Source organism: Halichoerus grypus, chromosome 1 (assembly GCF_964656455.1).
Source record: "Halichoerus grypus chromosome 1, mHalGry1.hap1.1, whole genome shotgun sequence".
Lineage (NCBI taxonomy): Eukaryota > Metazoa > Chordata > Mammalia > Carnivora > Phocidae > Halichoerus > Halichoerus grypus.
Genome location: NC_135712.1, coordinates 153,331,783 through 153,358,906, shown reverse-complemented (window position 1 = coordinate 153,358,906; position 27,124 = coordinate 153,331,783). Strand labels below are relative to the sequence as shown.

General features: G+C 38.4%; 1 protein-coding gene and 1 pseudogene across 34 annotated transcripts in view; one reads left to right on the top strand and one right to left on the bottom strand.

Annotated features, from left to right (window-relative positions):
* The window catches only part of CLASP2 (cytoplasmic linker associated protein 2), a 182,613-nt gene that overhangs the window by 3,251 nt on the left and 152,238 nt on the right, over positions 1-27,124 (top strand). For all 34 annotated transcript variants that reach the window (XM_078073999.1, XM_078073975.1, XM_078073973.1 and 31 more), the window contains exons 2-3: positions 15,478-15,556; positions 25,340-25,443. In XM_078073999.1, coding sequence (XP_077930125.1) covers positions 15,478-15,556; positions 25,340-25,443 — 183 coding nt within the window. The remainder of the gene's footprint in view (positions 1-15,477; positions 15,557-25,339; positions 25,444-27,124) is intronic.
* On the bottom strand, positions 717-2,111 carry LOC118544234 (hsc70-interacting protein pseudogene; annotated as a pseudogene).

Here is a 27,124-nt window from a genome sequence, read left to right as displayed (position 1 = left end):
AGAGGAATTAAGGATAATTACCTTTTTTTTTTTTTTTTTTTAGATTTTATTTATTTGAGAGAGAGAGACAGAGATAGTGAGAGAGAGAGCACAAGTGGGGAGGAGAGGGAGAAAGGCTCCCCACAGAGCAGGGAGCCGATGCGGGACTCGATCCCAGGATCCTGGGATCATGACCTGAGCCGAAGGCAGACGCTTAACTGACTGAGCCACCCAGGCACCCGATAATTGCCTTTCTTGAGCACCTCTCATATACTTGGCAAATTGATGGAGGAGTACTTGAACCTAGGGAGGTTAAGATTTTCCTACTCCCTTTCTTTGCTTTTCTAAAACTCTTCAGTATCCTATCATTTATCAGCTCTACTTTTTTATATTGTTTATCTGCAAATGTAACAGTAAGTTGAGTCTAAAAATGGAGAAATAAATAGCATTTATATAACTATGAAGTGCTGAGCTAAGTAATATGCTAAGATTTCAAGTCTTCTCAGAATCCAAAATCACAGCCCCTTTGCCATTTGAAGGATGAGACTTTCCAATGTCAGCTTCACCTTGATTGTATTTCTTATAAACTGTTAGTTTCTTAAAATATACCATTTCTTAGCTTGCTTAAACAAAAATTGTTTGAGATCTGTCTTTATATATGGACCTTGCCTATTCTTTTTACTTACAATAAAGAATGTCCACATTTTTAATTTTTTACTGTAAACGTTCTTTTTTTTTTTTTATGTTTTTAAATATTTTTAAGGTTTAAAAGTGTTTAAAGTTTGTAATTCCTAGTAGGAAAACATTATCTGAATGACTACCCTAATGGCAAACCACTATAGAATGTTTCAGTTGCATGTGGGGCAGAGGGGTAGGGATTCTCTTCACAGCACCCCAGCTTTCTTCATGAGAAGGTCAGAGGTACACTGGTTTGTATTATTGCGACATCCATTAGGTGATCGTTGCTTTTCCTTCAGCAAGGGCTTTATTTGTCAGAAGGGCATTATTAGGCTTGACCTCCAAATTTGGCTGACAATTTACTGATGAGATTCATAACCTTTGGATTGCTCTGATATTTTGACATATTTGCTGGGTTCTGGGCCACATCCTGGAAGGCCACCATAACTTCTGGATCCTGCATGGCTGCGAGAACCTCTGGATCACTAAGAATTTCATTGAGCCCAGGCATTCCTGCCATTCCAGGCATCCCCCCTGCCATTCCAGGCATTCCTCCAGGAAAATTACCAGGCATTCCCCCCAGGAAAGCCACCTGGGAAAGAGCCATACTGAGCTCCTGATTGTCGTCTGGCTTCTTCCTCCCTCTGGGCTCTCTCATGTTCTTCCCGAGCCTTCTTAACCCTTTCTATTCTTTCTTTGATCTCTCGCTCTTCACGTTTTCGCTCATACTTTCTCCGATGTTCAGCAATTTTCTGGGCCCTCGGTTGAACTTCTTTCAGCATTGCGCTAGCATCTTCATCGTAATCCAGTTTACAAGCAAGGGCAAGATCATGTGCTGCTTCTTCCCAATGGCCCAGAAGTCTGTGTGCTTTCCCTCGCCACTTATAAGGCTGAGCTGAATCAGGATTTATTTCAATAGCTCTGTCACAGTCTCGAATGGCAGCATTTGGCTTCTGTAATTTGATGAAGACACTGGCTCTCTTGGCATACAGAATGGCCAAGCGAGGATTCAGTTTGATGGCATCTGTGAACAAGTCAATGGCTTTCTGTAGTTCACCATCATTTAGGGCATCAATGGCAGCCACTTTTTTATCATTTGCCTGATCCATCATTTCCTCGGTTATCTCTACATTTTCATCTCCCGTTTCCTGAGGGGCATCAGTATCTGGTTCAATCACACCTTCATTGTCAATTTCTAGATCACTTTCCTCACTTGATGGTTCCTCTGTCTTTATGTTTTCCTCCGCCTTCTTACTATCTGTTTTTTCTTCCTTGATATTGTCTTCTGATTTAGTTTTATGAGTGGCAGGTGGTATTTTACCCCCCATGCTCTCTGCCCACTCCTGCAGGAAACGCATTTCCTCGGTGTGCAGAACGCTCCAATCCTGCTTACACATTTTCACGAAGGCCCGAAGCTCGCTCACGTTGCGGGGGTCCATGGTCCAGAGGCGGTGAAAGGCGGCAGGCGCGGCTGAGGTTGCGGCCCGATTCCAAGCCCCGGTTACTAGCTCAGCGTGATCGTGTGGAAGGGCTGTAAACGTTCTTTTACATTGTCTCCTTGCATGAGAGTTTGATTAGGGCAGTGATTCTGAACCCTGTCAGATTCAGTGCCCTCTTTTAATGTCTCCCTTTTAATCCTGAAATAAAATTATAGATAATACCGAGGACACATAATTTTTTAAAATCCCAATAATGTCCTAGCTGTACTAAAAAGGGAAAATTATATGTAATTTGTAATGGTATAAAATAGAGTTCAGTATGTAAATGCCCCATAATGGTAGCTAGATGGCTGTACCAGTACATAGTTTTGCTGTAGATGCTACCACAGCCAGTTCAGACCACTACGGGTGTGTGGTTGCTGGGGATTCAGACTTACAAGTGGCATTACTATTGGTGATTGTGATATCCTAGAACTCTAAATCCTGAACCTTATTTTTCTTGAGTACTCCAACTTAAAGAGTTTGACCACCCCAATCCAGTTAGCTTTTAACTATCCCACACTCCTCTAGTCTGAGCTTCCATTTCCTGGTCAATCAATCACACCCAACATTCATCCTTTTTTTTTTTTTTAAAGATTTTATTTTATTTATTTGACAGAGAGAGACACAGCGAGAGAGGGAACATAAGCAGGGGGAGTGGGAGAGGAAGAAGCAGGCTCCCCACCGAGCAGGAAGCCCGATGCGGGGCTTGATCCCAGGACCCTGGGATCATGACCTGAGCCGAAGGCAGACGCTTAACGACTGAGCCACCCAGGCGCCCCTCCCAACATTCATTCTTAATTCTCTTATCCCTGTTCATACTCGTTTATGGTCGTGATTTGATAAAATGGAATCCTGGTTAATCCAACTCTGCCTACCCCCACACCTGTGGTGCCTACACCTGCAACTAAGGGTAGATGGAGAAGAACACAAAACCTCTGATTTCATTTTAAATTTCTGACCTTCAAGGGGGCCCTTATTGGTGGCTGACAATCATACTGTATTTTCTAGTTCATTCAGTCTTAGACAAACTATTTTATATCTGTTCCGCCCCCCCTCAGACCTACCAGTATCTATTCTATATTCAGTGTCAGCTAATGGCCTTACTTGCTATTTTCCTGAGAAAATTGAAAGAATTGAAATTTCTTAAGATTCCCATTAGGGTGTGTACCCACCTCCCAGCATTTATACCCATAGCAGGCTCTCAGTGTTTGTTAAATCTAAATTAAAGCACATTTGTCCCTTGATTTACCAGCTGGAAAACTTATGTACTAAAACCATGCAAAAGAAAAGTTCTAGGCTCTGATAATTTCAAACAGGATTTTCATTTACTTGAATGGCTGGCAGCAGGGCTGCTAAGTATGGCCATGTACCTTTGGGCTGCACAGCTCCAAGGAATAACAGTGTGTTGTACTACCCCCTCCCCCAGTTTAGAATAACTGTTTTTGGGTATATGTCTAGAAGTGGAAATATTGGATTATACTTCTCCTGTCTTGTCCCGCTCACTTGATCTAGAATTAATCAATACCTTTAATTTTAAGTCATTTGTTTCCCTCCTTTTTTTGAGGGAAATAGTTTTATTATTTATATAATTACATAAAAATAACCTGTTAATTCTTTTTAGGTTTTCAATTTTGTAAGCCATCAGGTTTTACTTACTTAATCTGTGCATAGAAGCTCTACTTGACAATTACTCTATCCCATTCTTTTTTTTTAAGATTTTACTTATTTATTTATTTGACAGAGAGAGAGAGAGAGAGACCGCGAGAGAGGGAACACAAGCAGGGGGAGTGGGAGAGGGAGAACGGGCTTCCCGCTGAGCCGGGAGCCTGATGCGGGGCTCGATCCCAGGACCCTGAGATCATGACCTGGGCCGAAGTCAGACGCTTAACGCCTGAGCCACCCAGGCGCCCCTAGTCTATCCCATTCTTTACTCATTTTCTTAGATGCTGAGTTAATTTGTGGAAAAAATGTCCTGTAAACCATTAATATTTCCTAATGAGAGGAGCATTACAGGAAGTCTGCTTCTTACAAAGAATACATATCTTTTTTTCTTTTCTACTTACAGTGGAAAACATCTGTGATTATGAATTAAGCTTATCTTCTTCCTAGATTTCAAGAATTGTTGTTAGGCTGACTTTTACATGGGAAATTCTAGTTGTGATTCTTAAATTGCAAGTAGTCATTACTATCTCGTGCATTTATTTAGCTTTGTTGTTGTTGGACAACATTTCTGATTTAAACTGTTTGGAAAATTAAACATACTGAATTAAATGAAACTCTGGCCAAGGCGACAACTTGCGTGTGATTTTATTGACATGACATTAGTTACTCAGATATGTTAAACCACCTCTCATTCATAGGTGAAAAGGGAGAGTGAGAAAGAGAATGGGAAAATGACCCTAAAGGTTCTGGGACTTCTTGGGGTTAATAAAATTTCATAAATTTTTTTAAATTTCAGTTTTATGACTTTAAAACACCCTAAAATTTAAGCTTGGTCTTAGCCCCAAATTTGCTTTTTAGAGTTTCTGTTTTTCTGCCTGTTAAAAAATATTGTTTTTGCTTTTAGTTTTTTTAATATTTTGTTTTATACTTTTATATTTATAATTTAATATGTTTCTATTTTTGCTTTTGTATTTTATATGTACCTGTTAGAAAGTACACTAGTTTTGCTTTTGTGTTTTAAAGGACCTGAATGGAGGGGCGCCTGGGCGGCTCAGTCGGTTGAGCAGTCTGCCTTTGGCTCAGGTCATGATCCCAGAGTCCCAGGATCAAGCCCCCCGTATCAGGCTCCCTGCTCAGTGGGGAGCCTGCTTCTCCCTCTGCCCCTCTCCTCTGCCCTCTGTTCATGATGTCTTTCTCTCTCTTGAATAAATAAATAAAATCTTAAAAAATAATAAAATAAACAACCTGAATGGAGGCATTTGAGTTCGTAAGGAAGTGGTGGGGAGCAAATTGGAAGATAGCTCTAGTTGTTTTCTTCTTTTCTTTCTTGATGGTTTCTTATTCTACTGAAAGGACCCTTAGCCAAGATGTAGGCTAAGTTGAAAGATGTCCAAATGGAAATTCAGGAAAGTCATTTGTCTCTAGCTCCATGGTAAATTTTGATATTTGCTATATCAAATTCACCCACCATATTCTTTAGGAATGTGTTGGCTTATTATTGGGTCTTTATTTACTAACCCATGTGAATTTTAGAATCAGTCAAGTTGCACTAAAAAATTGGGGCTTTTATTGGAATTACATTGAATATCCTCTTTTTGGGGGAAGATTGGGTATCTTTTTTTTTTTTTTTTAAGATTTTATTTATTTATTTGACAGAGACACAGTGAGAGAGGGAACACAAGCAAGGGGGATTGGGAGAGGGAGAAGCAGGCTTCCTGCGGAGCAGGGAGCCCGATGTGGGACTCGATCCCAGGACCCTGGGACCATGACCTAAGCCGAAGGCAGTTGCTTAATGACTGAGCCACCCAGGCGCCCCAGATTGGATATCTTTATAATGACCTCTTTTACCCATGAAAATTATTTGTGCTTTTTTTTTTTTTTAAGATCTTATTTATTTATTTGAGAGAGGGAAAGCAAGCGAGAGAGCACCAATGGAGGGAGAGGCAGAGGGAGAGGGAGAAGCAGACTCCCCAGTGAGCAGGGAGCCCGATGTGGGGGCTCGATCCCAAGACCCTGGGATCATGACCTGAGCCGAAGGCAGATGCTTAACCAACTGAGCCACCCAGGTGCCCCTGTGTTTTCTTTAATATGTCTCATTAATGTTTCATTATTTTCTCCAAATAGGTCTTAAACACATTTTGTTAGATTTATTCTAATAGTTATTGAGAGTATAAATCCTATTTTTTTATTTTTAAAAAATTATGCTTTCTGATATATTGAAATGAAATGGCATTTTGGATATTGATTTTTGCGACCAACCTGCCTGTAATTCAAAACATTTTTTCTGCAGTTTGTGGATTCTTTTAGGTTTTCTCTACGTATGGTAGTCCCTTGTCATCCGTGGGGGATACATTTCCAAGACTCCCCAGCAGATGCCGGAAACAGCAGATCGTACCTATATTCACACTATGTTTTTCCTTATACATACATACCTGTGAGAAAATTTAATTTATGTTAGGCACCATAAGAGATTAACAGCAATAATAAAGCAGAACATTTATAACAATATACTATAATAAAAGCTATATGAATGTGGTCTCTCTCAGAATCTCCTTGTACTATACTCACCCTTCTTGTGATGATGTGGGATAATGAAATGATGAGATGAAGTGAGGTTTAATGATGTAGGCATTGTAACATAGTGTTAGGCTATTATTGATTTCTGAAGGAGGATTATCTACTTCTGAACCACAGTTGACCTTGGTAACTCAGGCTGTGGAAAGCAAAACTGGGGATAAGTGGGGACTACCAGATAATGATAGTTTTGCTTCTTTCCAGTTCTTTAGTTTTGCTTGGTTTGGGTGCATTGGCTAAGACTCTTAGGATGAGGTTGAGTAAAAGAGCGTGGGCCTTGAGTTCTTTTGTTTCAAGGGTATGTTCATTTCACCATTAGGAATCACAGTTCCTGTAATTTTTTTTTTTTTTAAGATTTTATTTATTTGACAGAGAGAGGGACAGCAGGAGAGGGAACACAAGCATGGGGAGTGGAGAGGGAGAAGCAGGCTTCCTGCTGAGCAGAGAGCCCGATGCAGGGCTCCATCCCAGGACCCTGGGATCATGACCTGAGCCGAAGGCCAACGCTTAACAACTGAGCCACCCAGGCGCCCCTCCTGTAATTTTTTTTAAAAAAACTTTTTACTATAAAGAATTTTGAACATATGTAAAGGTAGACAGAATAAAATAACAAATCCACCCACAACACTCATCAGTCCATGGCTAATCATGCCCCATCACTTTGTCACAAATCACAGATACATTGTTTCATCAATGAGACTTTTGATTTAGTGTCTTGAAGATAAATGTTCTTTAAAAATTGTTGGGGTGCCTGGGTGGCTCAGGCAGTTAAGCGTCCAACTCTTGATCTCAGCTCAGGTCTTGATCTCAGGGTCTTGAGTTCAAGCCTCACGTTGGGCTCCCAACTGGGCATGGAGTCTACTTAAAAAAAATTATTAAAAAATTGTTAACATAACCTCACCACCATTATCATATGTAAAAAAAAAAAAATAATGCCAAATATGCAGGGTCAAATTTCCAATTTTTAAAATGTCATGCAAATTTTTAATTAGATATTTGTTTATTTTAGTAGGCTCCCACCCAGCGTGGAACTCAGTGTGGGGCTTGAACTCACGACCCTGAGATCAAGACTTGAGCTGATACCAACAGTTGGATGCTTAACTGACTATGCTACCCAGGCACCCCTTTAATTATTTCAAGAAAACTCAGGATCCAAATAAGATTTCCACACTGTGATTTGTTAATATATTAGTTTCCTGTTGCTGCTGTGTCAATTTACCATACACTTAGTAGCCTAAGCAACATAGATTTATTTTCTTATAGTTTTGGAGGTCAGAAGTCCTAAATGGGTTTCATTGGGATAAAATCAAGGTTTCAGCAAGATTGTATTCTTCTAGAGAACTTCGAGGGGATAATTTTCCATATTCTGGAAACTGCATGCATTTCTTGGCTTAAGACCTCTTCTTCTGTCTTCAAAGCCAGCAGTATAGCACCTTCACATCTTCCTGACCACTGCTTTTGTCATTGCACCTCTGTTTACTCTCCTGCCTCTCTTTTATGAGGTGTCTTGTGATATATTGGGCCCAAGATAACCCAGAGTAATCTCCCCACTTTAAGACCTTTACAACATCTTTAAAGTTCTTTTTACCACATAAAGGAACATTCTCACAGGTATCACAGGTCTTAGGATGTGGACACCTTTGGGAGGCCATACCTCAGTCAACATGTTTATTAAGTTTCTTTGAATTTTTTTCTCCCTCAGTTTCTCTTTTTAAAAATTCTTGGAGGGGCGCCTGGGTGGCTCAGTTGGTTAAGCAACTGCCTTCGGCTCAGGTCATGATCTTGGAGTCCCTGGATCGAGTCCCGCATCGGGCTCCCTGCTCGGCAGGGAGTCTGCTTCTCCCTCTGACCCTCCCCACTCTCATGCTCTCTCTCTCTCATTCTCTCTCTCTCAAAAAAAAAAAAAAAAAAAAAAAAAAAAAAAAAAAAAAAAATTCTTGGATTTTAGGGTGCCTGGGTGGCTCAGTCGGTTAAGTGTCTGCGTTCAGCTCAGGTCATGATCCCAGGGTTCTGGGATCAAGTCCTGCATAGGGCTTCCTGCTCAGTGGAGACCTTGCATCTCCCTCTGCCCCTCCCCCCACTCGTGGGCACCCCCCCACTTCTCTCTCTCTCTCATAAATAAATAAAATCTTAAAAAAAAAATTCTTGGATTTTATTTGTAGAGTTTCCCACAGTTATGATTTTGCTGATTTCATTCCTGTGCTGCTAGTTCCTCTGTATTTCCTATAAATTGGTAGTTGGACCTATAGCTTGATCAGATTCGGTCTTTTTTTCCTCCTCAGGAGGCACATAGCATCAAGAAAGCACATAAGGTATGATAGTATCTTTTTATGATGTTAGCAACCATTAATGTTCAGTGTTTAGATCTCTTAATTCATTAGGGTTTGTAAAATGATACTCTAATTTTGTCATTCTTTCACTTATTAACTAGAATACTTTTATAAAGAGAAATTTAGACCATTTACTTCTGTTTGGTTACTCATTGGCATAGTTTATAATAGAAAGGCAGGCATACCTCATTTTCTTGTGCTCTACATTATTGTGCTTCATAGATACTGCATTTTTCACAAATTGAAGGTTTGTGGCAACCCTGCATTAAACAAGTCAATTGGTGCCCTTTTTCCGACAGCATTTGGTTACTTTGTTATCTCTATGCCACATTTTGGTAATTCTTGCAGTATTTCTAAATTTTTTGGGGGGGCGCCTGGGTGGCTCAGTCGTTAAGCGTCTGCCTTCGGCTCAGATCATGATCCCAGCGTCCTGGGATCGAGCCCCACATCGGGCTCCCTGCTCTGCGGGAAGCCTGCTTCTCTCTCTCCCACTCCCCCTGCTTGTGTTCCCTCTCTCGCTGTGTCTCTCTCTGTCAAATAAATAAATAAAATCTTTAAAATAAATAAATAAATAAATAAATAAATAAATTTTTTTGTTGTAGTGTGTTATGATGATCTGTGATCAGTGATCTCTGATGTTACTATTGTAATTGTTGGAACCACACCTATTCAAGATGGCAAACTTAATCAATAAATGTGTTCTGACTGCTCCACTGACCAGCCATTTCCTGTTTTTCTCCCTCTCCCTGGGCCTTCCTGTTCCTTGAGACACAACCATATTGAAATGAGGCCAATTAATAGCTCTACGATGGCCTCTAAATGTTCAAGTGAAAGAAAAAGTTGCGTGTGTCTCACAGTAAATCAAAAGCTAGAAATGATTAAGCTTAGTGAGGAAGGCAAGTCAAAAGCTGAGACAGGCCAAAAGCTAGGCCTCTTGTGACAAACAGCCAACTTGTGACTGCAAAGGAAAGGTTCTTGATGGAAATTAAAAGTGCTACTCCAGTGAACACACAAATGATAAGAAAGCAACACAGCTTTATTGCTGATAGAGAGACAAAGTTTTAGTGGTCTGGATAGAAGATCAAAGCGGCCACAATACTCCCTTAAGCCAGAGTGTCGTCCAGAACAAGGCCCTAACTATCTTCAGTTCTGTGAAGGCTGAGATTGGTGAGGAAGCCGTGGAAGTTTGAAGCCAGAAGTTGGTTCATGAGGTTTAAGGAAAGAAGCCATCTCCATAACATAAAAGTTCCAACAAGTTATTCAGAAGATCTAGCTAGGATGATTCATGAAGGTAGCTACACTAAACAACAGATTTTCAATGTAGACGGAACAGCCTTATGTTAGGAATAAGATTCCATCTAGGACTTTCACAGCTAGGGAGGAGAAGTCAATGCCTGGCTTTAAAGGACAGGGTGACTCTCTTGTTATAGGCTAATGCAGCCTGTGACTTTAAGTTGAAGCCACTGCTTCACTTACCATTGTGAAAATCCTAAGGCCCTTCGGAATTATGCTAAATCCACTCTCCTGTGCTCTATAAATGGAACAACAAAGCTGGGGGAGAGCACATCTATTTACAACATGGTTTCCTGAATATTTTAAGCCACTGCTGAGACCTACTGCTGAGGAAAAAAAGATTCTTTCAGAATATTACTGCTCGTTGACAATGCGCCTGGTCACGCAAGAGCTGCAGTGGAGATGTACAATGAGAATTACTGTTGTCTTCATGCCTGCTAACATGCCTGCTAATCCATTCTGCAACCCATGGATCATGGAGTAATTTTGATTTTAAAGTCTTACTGTTTAAGAAATAACATTTCGTAAGGCTATAACTGCCATAGATTGTGATTCCTGTGATGGATCTGGGCAAAGTAAATTGAAAACCTTCTGGAAAGGACTCACCATTCTAGATGCCAAGAAAATTCATGATTCCTGGGAAGAGTTCAACATAACAAACAGGAGTTTGGAAGAAGTTGATGGCTTTGAGACATTCAAGGGAGGGAGTAACTGCAGACGTGGTAGAAATAGCAAGAGAACTAGAATTAGAAGTGGAGTCTTCGCTGTGCAGTAACTTTTTATCTTGATGTGGTCCCAATAATTTATTTTTGCTTTTGTTTCCCTTGCCTCAGGAGACATATAGAAGTTGCTACAGCCAGTGTCAAAGAAGTTACTGCCTGTGTTCTCTGCTAGGATTTTTATGGTTTCAGGTCTTACAGTTAGGTCTTTGATCGTTTTGAGTTTATTTTTGTGTAAGGTGTAAGAAAGTGGTCCAGTTTCATTCTTTCGCATGTTGCTGTCCAGTTTTCCCAGCACCGTTTGTTGAAAAGACTGTCTTTTTCCCATTGGATATTCTGATGGGTTAAATAGGTGATGGGTATTAGGGAATGTACTTGTTGTGATGAGCACAGGGTGATGTAAGTGTTGAATTACTACATTGTACACCTGAAACTCATATAACACTATATGTTAACTAACTGGAATTAAAATAACCTAGGGGAAAAAAAAAAAAGAAATGGAGCCTGAAAATGTGAGTTGCAACAATCTCATGATAGAACTGGAGCAGATGAGTTGCTTCTTAATGAATGAGGAAATAGTTTTTCTTGGGATGGGATCTACTCCTGGTGAAGATGCTGTGAAGATTGTTGAAATGACAGCAAAAGATTAAAAATCTTACATATATTTAGTTGATAAGCAGCATCAGAGTTTGAGAACCTTGACTCCAATTTTGAAAGAAATTCCGTGGGTAAAAGGCTATCAAACAGCATCACATGCTACAGAGAAATCATTCATGAAAGGAAAAGTCAATTGTTGCAGCAAACTTCATTGTTGTCTTTTTTTTTTTTTTTTGAAGATTTTATTTATTTCTTGATGAGAGAGAGCAAGAGAGGGAACACAAGCAGGGAGAGTGGGAGAGGGAGAAGCAGGCTTCCCGCAGAGCAGAGAGCCCAATGTGGGGCTCGATCCCAGGACCCTGGGATCATGACCTGAGCCGAAGGCAGACGCTTAACGACTGAGCCACCCAGGTGCCCCTTTTGTTGTCTTATTTTTAAGAAATTGCCACAGCCACCCCAGCCTTTAACAACCACCACCCTGATTGGGCAGCAGCCATCAACGTTGAGGCAGGACCCTCCACCAGCCAAAAGATTACAACTTGCTGAAAGCTCAGATAATTGCTAACATTTTTTAGCAGTAAAGTATTTTATAGTTAAGGTATTTACTTTTCTTAAGACATAATGATATTGCATGCTTACTAGAGCAAAATATAGGGTAAACATGACTTTTATATGCACTGGGAAATGAAAAAATTGACTTACTTTGTTGCGATATTCCCTTTATTGCAGTGGTCTGGAACAGAATCCACAGTATTTCTGAGGTATGCCTGTAGTTCAAATGATTCTTTCATTTACTAAGTGTTGAAATATTAAGGTGGTCTTCTTGCATCCTCCAATATTGGCTAAATAGTTTTTATCATTATGAATTCTTGTATTTAAACATATCTAATGTGTTTCAAGACAATGCAGTTATTATCCTTATTAATATTTAAATGTTCTATCTTGACATGACCCTAGTAATCTCTTACAGCATCTTCGCTGTCTGTTACCACAAGATGTCCTAGTTCCTGCTCCTGCCCTGGAATGAGCCACTTCTCCAAGAAACTCTGGTTCTTTTTAGTGGGAAATAGTATATATGTGAGTGCTAGTGGAACTCATTGTTACTTGTTTGATTGTTTCTAGATTTTTTTTTTTCAATAAATAGGATGGGTTTTATCTTAATTTGGAAGAAAAATATATCATGAGTTCATAGTGATTCTAATTTAGTTTCAGGACTGCATTTTTTACTACTTCTGTATGTCTTCTATCTCCTTCAGTCAACAAGATTTCTAAAATCATTGAAGTTTCTTTTTTTGCAGAGTTTAGTGTTTGTTCTTAGGGTATATCCCCCTGGAGAGAGATAATCAAATTACTATACTTTAAAGTCACTTGAAATAGTTAAAATACTAATTTGGTATACGTTTAGGTTCACTTATTTTGTTTTCAATGAAATTAGTTATTGCTACAAATACAGTGTATTCAAAATAGTCTGGCTTCCTTCTCTATTCCTTATAGCCTGTTCCTAACCATTAAAAATATTTTTTCTTATTATTTTTCCATTGCTGTTATTTTTAATAAACATTTCTAACTGTATCTACACGTAGTCCTCTTTGTATATATACATGCATTGTCCAACTTGCTTTTTTCAGTTAACGATATATCATGGAGGTGCACTTGGGTGGCTCAGCTGGTTAAGTGTCTGACTCTTGATTTTGGCTCAGGTCATGATCTCAGGGTCGTGAGATCAAGACTCGTGTCGTGCTCCACGCTTAGCGAGGAGTCTGCTTGAGATTCTCTCACCCCCCCCCACTCACTCTTTCTCTTTAAAATAAATAAATAAAATCTTAAAGAAAACAATATCATAGAGGTTATTGCATAGCAGAATTAGGGTAGTCCTCATTTTTATTTTTAAAGTGTTATAGTGGGGCGCCTGCGTGGCTCAGTCGTTAAGTGTCTGCCTTCATCTCAGGTCGTGATCCCAGGGTCCTGGGATCAAGCCCCGCATCAGGCTCCCTGCTCAGCGGGAAGCCTACTTCTCCCTCTCCTACTCCCCCTGCGTGTGTTCCTGCTCTCGCTATCTCTCTCTCTCTGTCAAATAAATAAATAAAATCTTTAAAAAAATAAAGTGTTATAGTACCCTGTAGCATGGATGTACCATCGTTTATTGAATCTGTCTCATATTGATGAATGTTTGGATAGTTTCTGGTCTCTTGCAATGAATAATATTCATATGTCCTTTAATAATTTTGTTAGTGTATCTTAGGGATAGATTCCTAAATGAGATCTTACCAAGTGTGCATGTTTTTCCTGCTAATTTGAGATACTGCTTTTATCACCTGTAAAGTCTGTTAAGTCTGTGAGCCTATTTGTAGATTTTTCAATTATGTTTTAACAGCTTTATTGATATAATTTACATATTATACAATTTATTCATTTGAAGTGTACAATTCATTGATTTTTTTAGTATATGTACATATATGCACAACCATCAGCACAGTTAATTTTAGAATTATTTTCATCACCTCAAGAAGATCCTTGTACCCTTTTGCAGATACCACCTTATCCCCCCATATTCCCTAGTTCTAAGCAACCACTAATCTACTTTCTATCTCTATAGGTTTGCTTATTTTGGACATTTCTTACAAGTTTAATCATACAACATCTCACCATTTGTGACTTTTTTTTTCACTTACAATGTTTTCAAGGTTCATTCATGTTGTAACATGTACCAGTCAGTCCTGTTCATGACCACATTTTTGATTGAGTGCATATACCACATTTTCTTTACCCATCAGTTGAAGAACATGTGGGTTTTTGCACCTTTAGCTATTATGAATAAGCTGTAGTGAACATTGGCATACAGGTATCTGTGTCCTGGTTTAACTCCTTTGGATATATACCTAGGAGTGGAATTAATTGTTGGCCACTCAGTGTTTTTGTAACACCCTTCACCTTATACCTTCCCTTTTTTCATGTGCTTCATAGAGGGTTTTTCTCCATGTTCTCTTCTCCAGTGGTAAACTGCTCCTTATGCTGTCCTTGCTAGCCTGGTTGTGGCGAGTGGGAGTGTTCTCTGTTTTTCTGGTCCAGCTTCAGTCTTAGGAGCCCTTGGTTCTTGAGTCTTAGGGATGAGGCTTTATCAGAGATCCTGCCTCTCCTCAACTATAGACCTCTAATCATCTGAGCCCAGGATGATTTTCTGCTTCTCCCTCTGAAGTAGCGAACTTTTTTTCTTTCCTCTTTGCTCAGCAGCAGTGAGTTTTTACCTGTGTCCTGGGGTGACAGTATTTGTCTTTCTCTCAGTAGCATCATACCTTTGTTTCTTACAAAAGTATGGGAAAAGAAAGGTTTGTGCCTTTCCTACAAAGGCAGCTGCTCCCTTCGTCAGACTTGTACAACCAAGAGATACTTTTTCCAATCACGAGTGTTCAGTGGAGGTTTGTGGAGAAAGAGCCTGTAAATGGGTGTCTCTCTTTTTGTGTCTGTGGCTGCTAGGGATTATATATTTTCATGCTATCCCACGTTCAGCTATTAACAAGTTAAATATAGTTGAACTCTTAACCCACTTGTATCACATTTTCATTTTCCTTCTGTCCTCTGCCACATGTGTCCTACTGCTTATGTCCCATCTCTCCTTGGGAGCATCTGTCTTTCCTTAAATTTCAGGCTAGTTGATTATCCTACAACTGCAGCTTTCTTATGGATTCAAGAGAGATATGGTTCTATAGATTATTTGGCTTTTTCTTGTTACAGTGGGAGTGGTATTTTTTTCCAGTGTCTCCATCCTAGACAAAAGCTGGAATTTCTGTATAATTAAAGGTGCTGTTATTTTTAACTTTCATTTAGGAAACATTTCAACATTATGGGAAAGTTGCTTGTATAGTCAGTGAACTTCTTTGTACCCTTCACCTAATTTACCAGTTACTAACATTTTGCCAAATACACTTTATCATTATCTTCCTGCATATTTATACACCATTATTGTTATTATTATTGTTATTATTATTGAACCATCTGAGAATAGGGTGCCCTAACCTCATGGCTGTTTATCCCTGAATACTGCAGTCTCCTTATTTTTTAAAAAAACTTGGTAATATATGAAGATCTTTATATGTCAGTGATTATAATTGATTTGAAAGAATGCATTGGTACTTTGTATTCATTAAAATTTCTTTCTATCTGTAGGTATCATTAATGGGACTGGAAATTTTAAGTGCCTTTGTGGACAGATTATCAACACGATTTAAGTCCTATGTAGTAATGGGTAAGTTAACTTTATCTAAAAATTATTGTGGGTTTTGACATACTGACTTTTTTTCTCACTGTTTTTAATAGAATTGGTTCTCTGTGAATGCAAAAATGTAATTTTGTACAACCCAGAGATCTAATTAGCATTTTAGGTTGCCTAGACATAAAAGATTTTAAGCCTATTTAAATAAATATTTCCTTTGAGACCAAAAAAAAAAAGCAAAAAACACACTAAATATACTGTTGATAGATTTTTACTGCATATTTTAAAATGTTTTACTGTAACTTTTACTTTTTTTGTAACATTAAAAATTTATAACTTACACCATGACTTTTTTCCATTTTTTCTCTTTTTAATTATTCATTTATTTTTTTCCCTTTTCAAATTTTTATTTCAATTCTAATTAACATACAGTTATTGGTATATTGGTTTCAGGAGTAGAATTCAGTGATTCATCACTTACATAGAACACCCAGTGCTCATAACAAGTGCCGTCCTTAATACCCATCACTCATCTAGCCCACCCCCCACCCACTTCCTTCCATCAACCCTCAGTTTGTTCTCTATCATTAGGAGTCTCTTGTGGTTTGTTTCCCTCTCTCTCCTTTTTTCCCTCCCTTCCTGTATGTTCATCTGTTTTGTTTCTTAAATTCCACATATAAGTGAAATCATACGGTATTTGTCTTTCTCTGACATATTTCACTTAGCATAGTATACTCTAGTTCCATCCATGTCATTGCACATGGTTAAGATTTCATTCTTTTTGACGGCTGAGTAATATCCCATTATATATATAGACACACACACCACATCTTCTTTATCCATTCATCAGTTGATGGATATTTGGGCTCTTGCCATAGTTTGACTGTTGTTGATGCTGCTGCTATAGACATCATGGTGCATGTACCCCTTCGAATCTGTATTTTTGTATCCTTTGGGTAAATACCTAGCAGTGCAATTGCTGGGTCATAGAGTAGCTCTATTTTTAACTTTTTGAGGAACCTCCATACTGTTTTCCAGAGTGGCTGCTCCAGTTTGCATTCCTACAATGCCACTTGTTAGACCATCTGTGATGGACCGGTTCTTTTGTTACTAGTCTGTTGCAGACGAATATTTTGTAAAATACAATAAAAATAAATTACAGCAAAGTGAAAGGAAAAAAAAAACAAGGCCCAATTTTTTATTATTAGATTCAATAAATAAAATTATTTTGGTCAGATTGTTTTTAAAATTTTATTTTATAAACACTCTTCAGTTTTTTTTTTTACCACAAATAGTTTGTAGACTGGTCCGGGCTGCCAGCCATACTTTGAGGTGCACTTAACAGTAGTGTGTTTGCAGTACAGTACAGCATAGTAATACAATGCTTTTCTTTGTGTGGTGGTTAGGATTACAGCGTTGACTTTGACCTGTTTTCTAAACCTGAGTGACCTTCATGTGTCTTTTCGAGTGCTTTGATGAGTAGATTTGGTTCTATTATGTAGAAATATTTAAGGGGGGGGAAAAAGAAATATTTAAGGGAAACCTCAGATGTTTGTGATTTTCTTTTATGAGTTAAGTTAATGCTTCATAATGCCTCACACTTATTTTTGAATTATCTTTGGTCAACTTTTTATTCATGTTTGGTATAACCGTAAATTCTGCTGCTTTCTTCTTTTTATAAACTTTTTTGTTTAGCTGTCTTTTTAGCAGAAGCATCTTAGTGAGTTTCCCTTTATTATTCCCTTTTTAATCAATACCTGGTATCAATTCATTCTTTATATGAATATCCTCTAGAAAGGTGATTTTTTTACTCTGTCAGTCTTCTGCTGAAAAATCCTATGATGGGGTGCCTGGGTGGCTCAGTCGTTAAGTGTCTGCCTTCGGCTCAGGTCATGATCCCAAGGTTCTGGGATCGAACCCTGCATCGAGCTCCCTGCTACGTGGGAAGCCTGCTTCTCCTTCTCCCATTCCCCGTACTTGTGTTCCCTCCCTCGCTGTGTCGCTGTGTCGCTGTCAAATAAATAAATAAGATCTTTAAAAAAAAAAAAAAATCCTATGATGTTAAAAACTATGCTCTGCAAACATATTTTACTTGCTTATGTATTTTCTTAAAACATTTTGAATCATTGTTTAAAATTACAACGTTTTACATAAAAATTCATGTTTATGACTTGTCTTAAACAATTGGTCAATGTGGCAACCCTGATCTTCCACTCCTACGGGTACTTTTTGGCTGAAGTTTTGTCATAGCTTCTCTTTTGAATGGGTCATGAGCTTTCTGATTCATAAGTCCCTCCCATCTCCTCTTGTCTCCTCATAACTGAGAATATCAGTTATGATACGGCAAGCTTGGAATACTGCCATTTTTAGAGCTGGTTCATTTTTGGCATTTTCTGTATGTCCCTGACTGTAGGCATTTATGTTTGTAACCCCTGCCCTGTAGTAGTTCCCTATTATTAGCTGTGACAGATATTATTTTAGGGTTGACAGTAATTCTAGGTATTACGTTATCTTGCTTGTTTTTTGAACACAAGGAGGGCCAGATGGGATTTGATGCTCCGACTGCTCATAATGAGGCAGTAGGAGTATTGGGACCAGAATCCTAGTTTGTTGCCTCCTAGGACTGTCCTGCTTTCAGAACTTCTGTTTTGCTGTCCTTTGGTGTTCTAGTTCTCTCAGCGTGTATGTCTCTTCTGCATCTCAATAGCCTTATTTATCAGTGATCTTTAGCAAGTACTTTTTTCCACTTTAGCTAATCAGAAACTTGCTCAGTCTTATTAGTTCTGGCCTAATTTGTTCATGCTTCTGCAGTGCTGTTCTTTCTTTTTGAAATCCTCTCCTTGGGGCGCCTGGGTGGTGTAGTCAGTTCAGTTAAGTGTCCCACTCTTGGTTTTGGCTCAGGTTGTATGATCTCAGGGTCCTGAAATTGAGCCCCACATCGGGTTCCACGTGGAGTCTGCTTGGGACACACACTGCCCCTCCACCCTTCTCTCTCTCTCTCTCAAATACATGAATAAATCTTATTTTTTTTAAGATTTTATTTATTTATTTATTTGACAGAGAGCGAGAGAGCACAAGCAGGGGGAACAGTAGAGGGAGAGGGAGAAGCAGGCTCTCCACTGAGCAAGGAGCCTGATGTGGGACTAGATCCCAGGACCCTGGGATCATGATCTGAGTCGAAGGCATTCGCTTAACCATCTGAGCCACCCAGGCGCCCCTACATAAATAAATTAAAAAAAAAAAAAAAGAAACAAATCCTTTTTTTCTCTTTAAAAGATTTACTTCAGATTTCAATATCTAGGAACTTTTCATATTAACCTTACCCTACACTGAAGTTTTCTTTACTCCATGATTCTTATACCCTTAAATACTTAATAAATTACATTAAGTTGCTTTTATTCGTATTTCATATGTGTTCTCCATATATCTACATAGGCTTATATGTAATTTTTTTTATCTTCTAATCTACTCTTTATGGTTACTTCTGTGCATTAATGTTAGCCAGTATCATTTTCACTTTGAACCCTACATGTTCATCATTTTCCTTGGTGAAACTTGAACTTGTTATTAGTTGAGAGTCAGTGTGGTATAATAGGAAAATTTTATCACTACTTTGCTGCCGTATATTGCCTACTTGTCATCCATTTATTAGGCCTTATCTACTGTACATAATGAGAGATTATCCTTACACTATTTTTGATTTGTATGGTAGCTCCATAAGATAGGCAGTATATCTGTGTACTCTTAAGGGGGTACAGTACTAAACTAAGAGTCCCAGGGTTAACTTTCTTGTTTTACCCTGTCTTAGAATTTAGCCAAACCATGTTAGGAGCCTTTCTGTAAGAGGAAGAAATTGAATTAAATTATGTGTGGAAGGTGTTTTTTTTTAAATAATGTAATCCTAGATATATGTAACTTGATGTGAGTGATATTTTCTTTTGGTGCACTTAGGTTATTATAGCTATTTTTACCTTTTTACGTTAAAAGTGAAGAGATGTTTCAGGAAAATTGAGATTCATGTTCAGTTTTAGACGAAGTGCCAGACAGAGTATGGGCTCTATTGATATAGTTCTTTAATATAAAATACTTAATTTTTCTTTTGTGACCACATGTACTGTGGAAAAATAAGCTTTTCAAACAAAAAAATATATACAGTTTACTGATTACCAACCCTGGTTTATGATAACTGAATTCAGTAAAGGATCTCATGTTTTACAAATTTTAAGCAGATAGTTTTTTTTTTTAATTGTTAGTCACCATATGTTACATCATTAGTTTTTGATGTCGTGTTCCATGATTCATTGTTTGCGTATAACACCCAGTGCTCCATGCAATACATGCCCTCCTTAATACCCATCACCAGGCTAACCCATCCCCCCACCCCCCTCCCCTCTAAAACCCTCAGTTTATTTCTCAGAGTCCATAGTCTCTCATGGTTTGTCTCCCCCTCCGATTCCCCCTCTTCATTTTTCCCTTCCTACTATTTCTTTTTTTTTTTTTTAACATAAAATGTATTATTTGTTTCAGAGGTACAGGTCTGTGATTCATCAGTCTTACACAATTCACAGCGCTCACCATAGCACATAGACTCCCCAGTGTCCCATCACCCAGCCACCCCATCCCTCCCACCCCCCACCACTCCAGCAACCCTCAGTTTGTTTCCTGAGATTAAGAGTCTCTTATGGTTTGTCTCCCTCTCTGGTTTCATCTTTTTTTTTTTTTTTTTAAGATTTTATTTATTTGAGAGAGAGAATGAGAGAGAGAGAGAAAGCATGAGAGGGGGGAGGGTCAGAGGGAGAAGCAGACTCCCTGCTGAGCAGGGAGCCCGATGCGGGACTCAATCCCGGGACTCTAGGATCATGACCTGAGCCGAAGGCAGTCGCTTAAGCAACTGAGCCACCCAGGCACCCGTCTGGTTTCATCTTGTTTCATTTTTTCCTCCCTTCCCCTCTGCTCCTTTGTCTTGTTTCTCAAATTCCTCATATCAGTGAGATCATATGATACTTGTCTGTCTCTGATTGACTTATTTCGCTTAGCATAATACCCTTTAGTTCCATCCACGTTGTTGCAAATGACAAGATTTTGTGTTTTTTTGATGGCTGCATAATATTCTGTTGTATCTATATACCACATCTTCTTTATCCATTCATCTGTCGATGTACATTTGGGCTCTTTCCATAGTTTGGCTGTTATGGACCTTGCTCCTATAAACATTGGGGTGCAGGTGTCCCTTTGGATCACTACGTTTGTATCTTTGGGGTAAATACCCAGCAGTGCAATTGCTGGGTCATACAGTAGCTCTATTTTCAACTTTTTGAGGAACCCCCATACTGTTTTCCAGAGTGGCTGCACCAGCTTGCTTTCCCACCAACAGTGTAGGAGGGGTCCCCTTTCTCCGCATCCTCACCAACATCTGTCGTTTCCTGACTTGTTAATTTTAGCCATTCTGACTGGTGTGAGGTGGTATCTCATTGAGGTTTTGATTTGTATTTCCCTGATGCCGAGTGATGTTGAACACTTTTTCATGTGTCTGTTGGCCATTTGGATGTCTTCTTTGGAAAAGTGTCTGTTCATGTCTTCTGCCCATTTCTTGATTGGATTAGTTGTTCTTTGGGTGTTGAGTTTGAGAAGTTCGTTATAGATTTTGGATACTAGCCCTTTATCTGATATGTCATTTGCAAATATCTTCTCCCGTTCTGCCAGTTGTCTTTTGGTTTTGTTGACTGTTTCCTTTGCTGTGCAAAAGCTTTTTATGTTGACGAAGTCCCAATAGTTCATTTTTGCCCTGCTTCACTTGCCTTGGGCAATGTGTCTGGGAAAAAGTTGCTGCAGCTGAGGTCGAAGAGGTTGCTGCCTGTGTTCTCCTCTAGGATTTTGATGGATTCCTGCCTCACATTTAGGTCTTTCATCCATTTTGAGTCTGTTTTTGTGTGTAGTGTAAGCGAATGGTTCAGTTTCATTCTTCTGCATGTGGCTGTCCAATTTTCCCAACACCATTTGTTGAAGAGACTGTCTTTTTTCCACTGGACATTCTTTCCTGCTTTGTCGAAGATTAGTTGACCATAGAGTTGAGGGTCCATTTCTGGGCTCTCTATTCTGTTCCATTGATCTGTGTGTCTGTTTTTGTGCCAGTACCATACTGTCTTGATGACGACAGCTTTGTAATAGAGCTTGAAGTCCGGAACTGTGATGCTGCCAGCTTTGCTTTTCTTTTTCAATATTCCTCTGGCTATTCGGGGTCTTTTCTGGTTCCATACAAATTTTAGGATTATTTGTCCATTTCTTTGAGAAAAGTTGATGGTATTTTGATAGGGATTGCATTGAATGTGTAGATTGCTCTGGTAGCATAGACATTTTCGCAATATTTGTTCTTCCAATCCATGAGCATGAAACGTTTTTCCATTTCTTTGTGTCTTCCTCAGTTTCTTTCATGAGTATTTTATAGTTTTCTGAGTACAGATTCTTTGCCTCTTTGGTTGGATTTATTCCTAGGTATCTTATGGTTTTGGGTGCAGTTGTAAATGGGATCAACTCCTTAATTTCTCTTTCTTCTGTCTTGTTGGTATATAGAAATGCCACTGATTTCTGTGCATTGATTTTATATCCTGCCACTTGACTGAATTCCTGTATGAGTTCTAGCAGTTTTGGGGTGGAGTCTTTGGGTTTTCCACATAAAATATCATATCTGCAAAGCATGAGAATTTGACTTCTTCTTTGCCGATTCGGATGCTTTTTATTTCTTTTTGTTGTCTGATTGCTGTGGCTTGGACTTCTAGTACTATGTTGAATAGCAGTGGTGATAGTGGACATCCCTGCCATGTTCCTGATGTTAGGGGAAAAGCTCTCAGTTTTTCCCCATTGAGAATGATATTTGCTGTGGGTTTTTCATAGATGGCTTTTATGATACTGAGATATGTACCCTCTGTCCCTACACTCTGAAGAGTTTTAATCAAGAAAGGATGCTGTACTTTGTCAGATGCTTTTTCTTTAAGCAGATAGTTTTAATTGAAAATGCAGTTACAGAAAGAGTATTAGAATAGTTGGGCTACCTGGTCATCAGTTTTGCATCTTGTAAAATGGTATGCATCTCATACAGTGCTGAGAGAATAAAACATACCAGCTGTGCTTTAAACTTCTCCAGTGTTTCACTGTTCATATTCCAGTCTGATCTATTCATTTGTTTAACAAATTCTTAATGTCTATAGGGTAAAAACACTGTTTTGGGTTCCTATAATTATCTATTGAATATTCATCACATTGAATGGTAAAATTCAGTGGTCATTATATTATATACAGATCTTTAGGATCCTTAGACTGTTAACTATTCCAAATGCTTATTATGGGCTTAGCACAAGCCTTTTTTTTTTTTTTTTTTCTTTTTTTTTTTGCCAGTTTTACTTCATCCTCTCACTAGCCATGTGAGGTATAGGCCTGCATCCCTCCTTATTTTATAGACAAGGAAACTTCGAAATGTGGAGAAGTTTATATAATTAATAACTGGTAGAGCTAGGAATAAAATCTTATTCTACTTGACACCAAGGGAGTATGTGTTAAAAAGGAATTCTAATGCAAAAAATTCACGGATTTTTTAATAACTATAATAAAAAGTTTATATAGTGTAAAGTTGTTTTCATTGTTTATATTTTATAAAATTTTAGTTTTTCATATGAAGTGAGCTGTTGTTTGGGTCAACATATTAATTTCCTTTTTGGAGTTAAATTCCACCTCTCAAGAATGAAGTGGCTATTTTTTTTTTCATACTACTGTTGTGTGATTGTTACAACACACACACCCACGCAGAACACCCCAGTTACAAGTAAATAGAAATAGTTATGACTGGGACCTAATTGTGTGGATTATTTAAATCCTTGTTTCAGCTTGCTATTTGTGTGACTTTGGGCAAGGTATTTAATCCCTTTGGGCCTTCTCTATCAAATGGGCCTACTCTATTTCATAGGATTGTTATGAGGATGACGTGAGATAATTCAGTGCTTAGTACATAATAATATTTAATATTTATTAAGTGTTTATTACTGTCTTCTGCCTCTCAGAAGCTATCAGAACCAGAGTCCCACACAGCCAATCCTACAGATGTCAATGATTTTCTCTGATGTTAACAATAATCTAAGCAAGATGAGAAGTGTTTATATTATTCCGACTGACAGGTACTTCAGTTGCCTCATGATTAGGCTTATGATTTTATGGCAGGGACTTTGTTTTCTTATACAGTCGTTTCCTTGATTAAGCTTAGGTTTTTGGATAATATCATTTCATTTGGTATAGTGGGCTTCTCACTATAGTCGAATTTTCTTCCAAAAAGAATTTAATTTCTTTTTTCCTTAAGTGTTGTTGTTTATTATTATTACATCAGTCTGGTTGTTATATTGTAGACAATGTTATATTGTAGAACATATTTGCATCAAATTATATATACAATTAATTATAATTGTCAATAAATAAATGAGAGAAAAATCCCTTTCTCGATCTCATTTCTTCTTCCTTCCCTTGTTTACACTAGGTCTCAGCCTTCATTGCCTCAGGGAAAGGAAGGCTATAGCTATCATGTCAAAAGAGAAAAGAAGTTAATTTCTTTGCCTTCGAACATGTAGAATGATGCTAGCGATGGTGAGGGTGGTAGGTGACACAGAGTGCTTACTCAGTGCCCTTCACTCTAAGTGGTTTACATTTATTCCCTTTTTCATTTTCAGTCATCTTCTGAGGTGAGTGCTGCTGCAAACATTAATGGTTGAGGATATAAAGACAAAAGGAGATGAAATATTGTGGCCACGCACCTTGTAACACCACACAAGGGGCAATGGTAATTTAAGGGATTACAGAAAGATAATTTTGACTATGAGATATTTTTGCCCAATGAGTGGACTTAAAACCCTCTGAGTTCTAGCTTCCGCCTCCCTTTCCCTTCACCCTCACCCTCAATAGATGTGATTTCTTTGTGGTGCTTTGTTGATTTATAGTTACAGAAACCTTTTTCGTGAAAGCTCTCCAAGAATGGACTCTCACCTGCCTTTCCTGCCTCCTTCCATGAAATAGTGCCACAGTCTTGGACATAGTAGAGAAAAACTTTAATCCCAGGAGCCTAGGCTTTTATTTTTGTCAGTTGAGTAATATGTCATACATGCATAAGTGACACATGTAATTGTACACCAACACCTGCCTGTGCCCAGGTCGAGAAACTAGAACTCTGCCATCCTAGATACTTCCTCTCTGCATTCGTGATGACACCTCCCTCTCTCCCTCCCTCTGCCAGAGGTAACCACTGACATGACCTTTTATTTATTTATTTTTTTTTTTTTAAAGATTTTTTTATTTATTTACTTGACAGAGAGAGAGACAGCGAGAGAGGGAACACAAGCAGGGGGAGTGGGAAAGGGAGAAGCAGGCTTCCTGCCGAGCCGGGAGCCCGATGTGGGACTCGATCCCGGGACTCCAGGATCATGACCTGAGCCGAAGGCAGTTGCTTAACCAACTGAGCCACCCAGGCGCCCCTGACATGACCTTTTAGATAACCATTCCCTGCTCATCTGTAGAGCTTGACTAGCCATACACATCTCCAAATAGGATAATATTTAGTCTTGCCTGTTTTTTGAATGTTATCATAAGTGGATATCATGTAATATGTATGCTTTTGAAACTTCCTTCTGCGTTATTTTTTATTAGACTCATGAGTAAAGGAAATAATTTGCTTACCTCTTAACTTTTCATTTATGGAAACAAGCTGTTTATAATTTTGTAAAATATAGCTTATAATGGAGATGAATGATAAATATTTACTCTCTTTCTCTTGCCTTTCTCTAGTTATTGTAGCTTTAATAGACAGAATGGGAGATGCCAAAGACAAGGTTCGAGATGAAGCTCAGACTCTGCTATTGAAATTAATGGATCAAGTAGCACCACCTATGGTAGGCTTTCGTTTTCAAATTTACATTTTGCTAATCAGTGATGAAATATCAGTAAAGATAGCTGGTAATCACAGCAAGTCATTGAAGCCCCAGGGGACAGGAAAGCTGAAATTTTAAACAATGAATTGTTGTTAATTCTTTAAAGGAATTGAAATTTAAGATAAAATGTCAATATTTGACTTTTTGGTTTTTTTGCTTTTCTTTTTCCTATTTTCTGCTCTTTGACACTTTATACAAAGCTAACTCTGAGATTCTGCTGGACACTGCTGATTATATTATTCTTTAGGATTTTCTAGTTTTTCTTACCTGCAGATAATAGTGTTCAGTGAGAAAGGTCATTTTGAGAACTACTGAATGTTATATTAATTTGTGCAGCTTTTACAGCAACAAGAAGAAAATTTTTTATTTGAACAGGTGGTTACTGATTGTATAAGGCATATATTCTGTGACACCAACTTGTGTTGTATGAATACAGTAGAAAAAATTAGCCGTCATGGAGATGTTTTGAAAGGAGAGCAAAAAGGGGCGCGTGGATGACTCAGTCAGTTAAGCATCTGACTCTTGATCTCAGCTCAGGTCTTGATCTCAGGGTTGTGAGTTTAAGTCCCACGTTGGGTCGTAAGTTTAAGTCCCATATGTATGCTTTTGAAACTTCCTTCTCCGTTATTTTTGATTGGACTCATGAGTAAAGGAAATAATTTGCTTACCTCTTAACTTTTCATTTATGGAAACAAGCTGTTAATAATTTTTTTTTTTAAAGATTTTATTTATTTATTTGAGAGAGCGAATGAGATAGAGAGAGCATGAGATGGGGGAGGGTCAAGAGGGAGAAGCAGACTCCCTGCTGAGCAGGGAGCCCGATGCGGGACTTGATCCCGGGACTCCAGGATCATGACCTGAGCTGAAGGCAGTCGCTTAACCAACTGAGCCACCCAGGCACCCCACAAGCTGTTAATAATTTTGTAAAATATAGCTTATAATGGAGATGAATTATAAATATTTACTCTCTTTCTCTTGCATTTCTCTAGTTATTGTAGCTTTAATAGAGTGGGAGATGGCAAAGACAAGGTTCGAGATGAAACTCAGACTCTGATACTGAAATTAATGTTATTAACAATTTCCATCAGGTTATTCATCAGGTTATTCCAAACATACAGCTAATTGTCTCAATCAATTCTTTCTCCACATTTAGAAACACCATCCTTACCATTTATTAGATACACACACACACACACACACACACACACACAACACACACACACACACACACACACACACACACACACACCCTTCCTGGACTCTTTATTCAGTTCTACTAATAGTTCTCTTTCTGCCAAACTTTCTGGAAGGTAACTTGGAAGTTTATTAAAAAGCATGACAATAAATTGATATGTAAACAAAGATTTATAGAATGTTAAGTAGAAAAAAATCAGAATTTACAATATATACAATGGTATTATGGGTTATTACCTAAAATACAGTTTTAAAATTATAACACATATTACATATGTTTTATAAAAAATTGCAAAAATTAACTGTTTGCCCAGATATTTTATACCTTAGAATGAAGTCCTTGTTAATAGTTTGGTGGGTATCCTTCAACACTTGTTTAGTGGTTCAAATTTTAACTCATTTTGACATGCTGTTATAAGCAGTTCTATAAGGAACATCCTTGTACGTT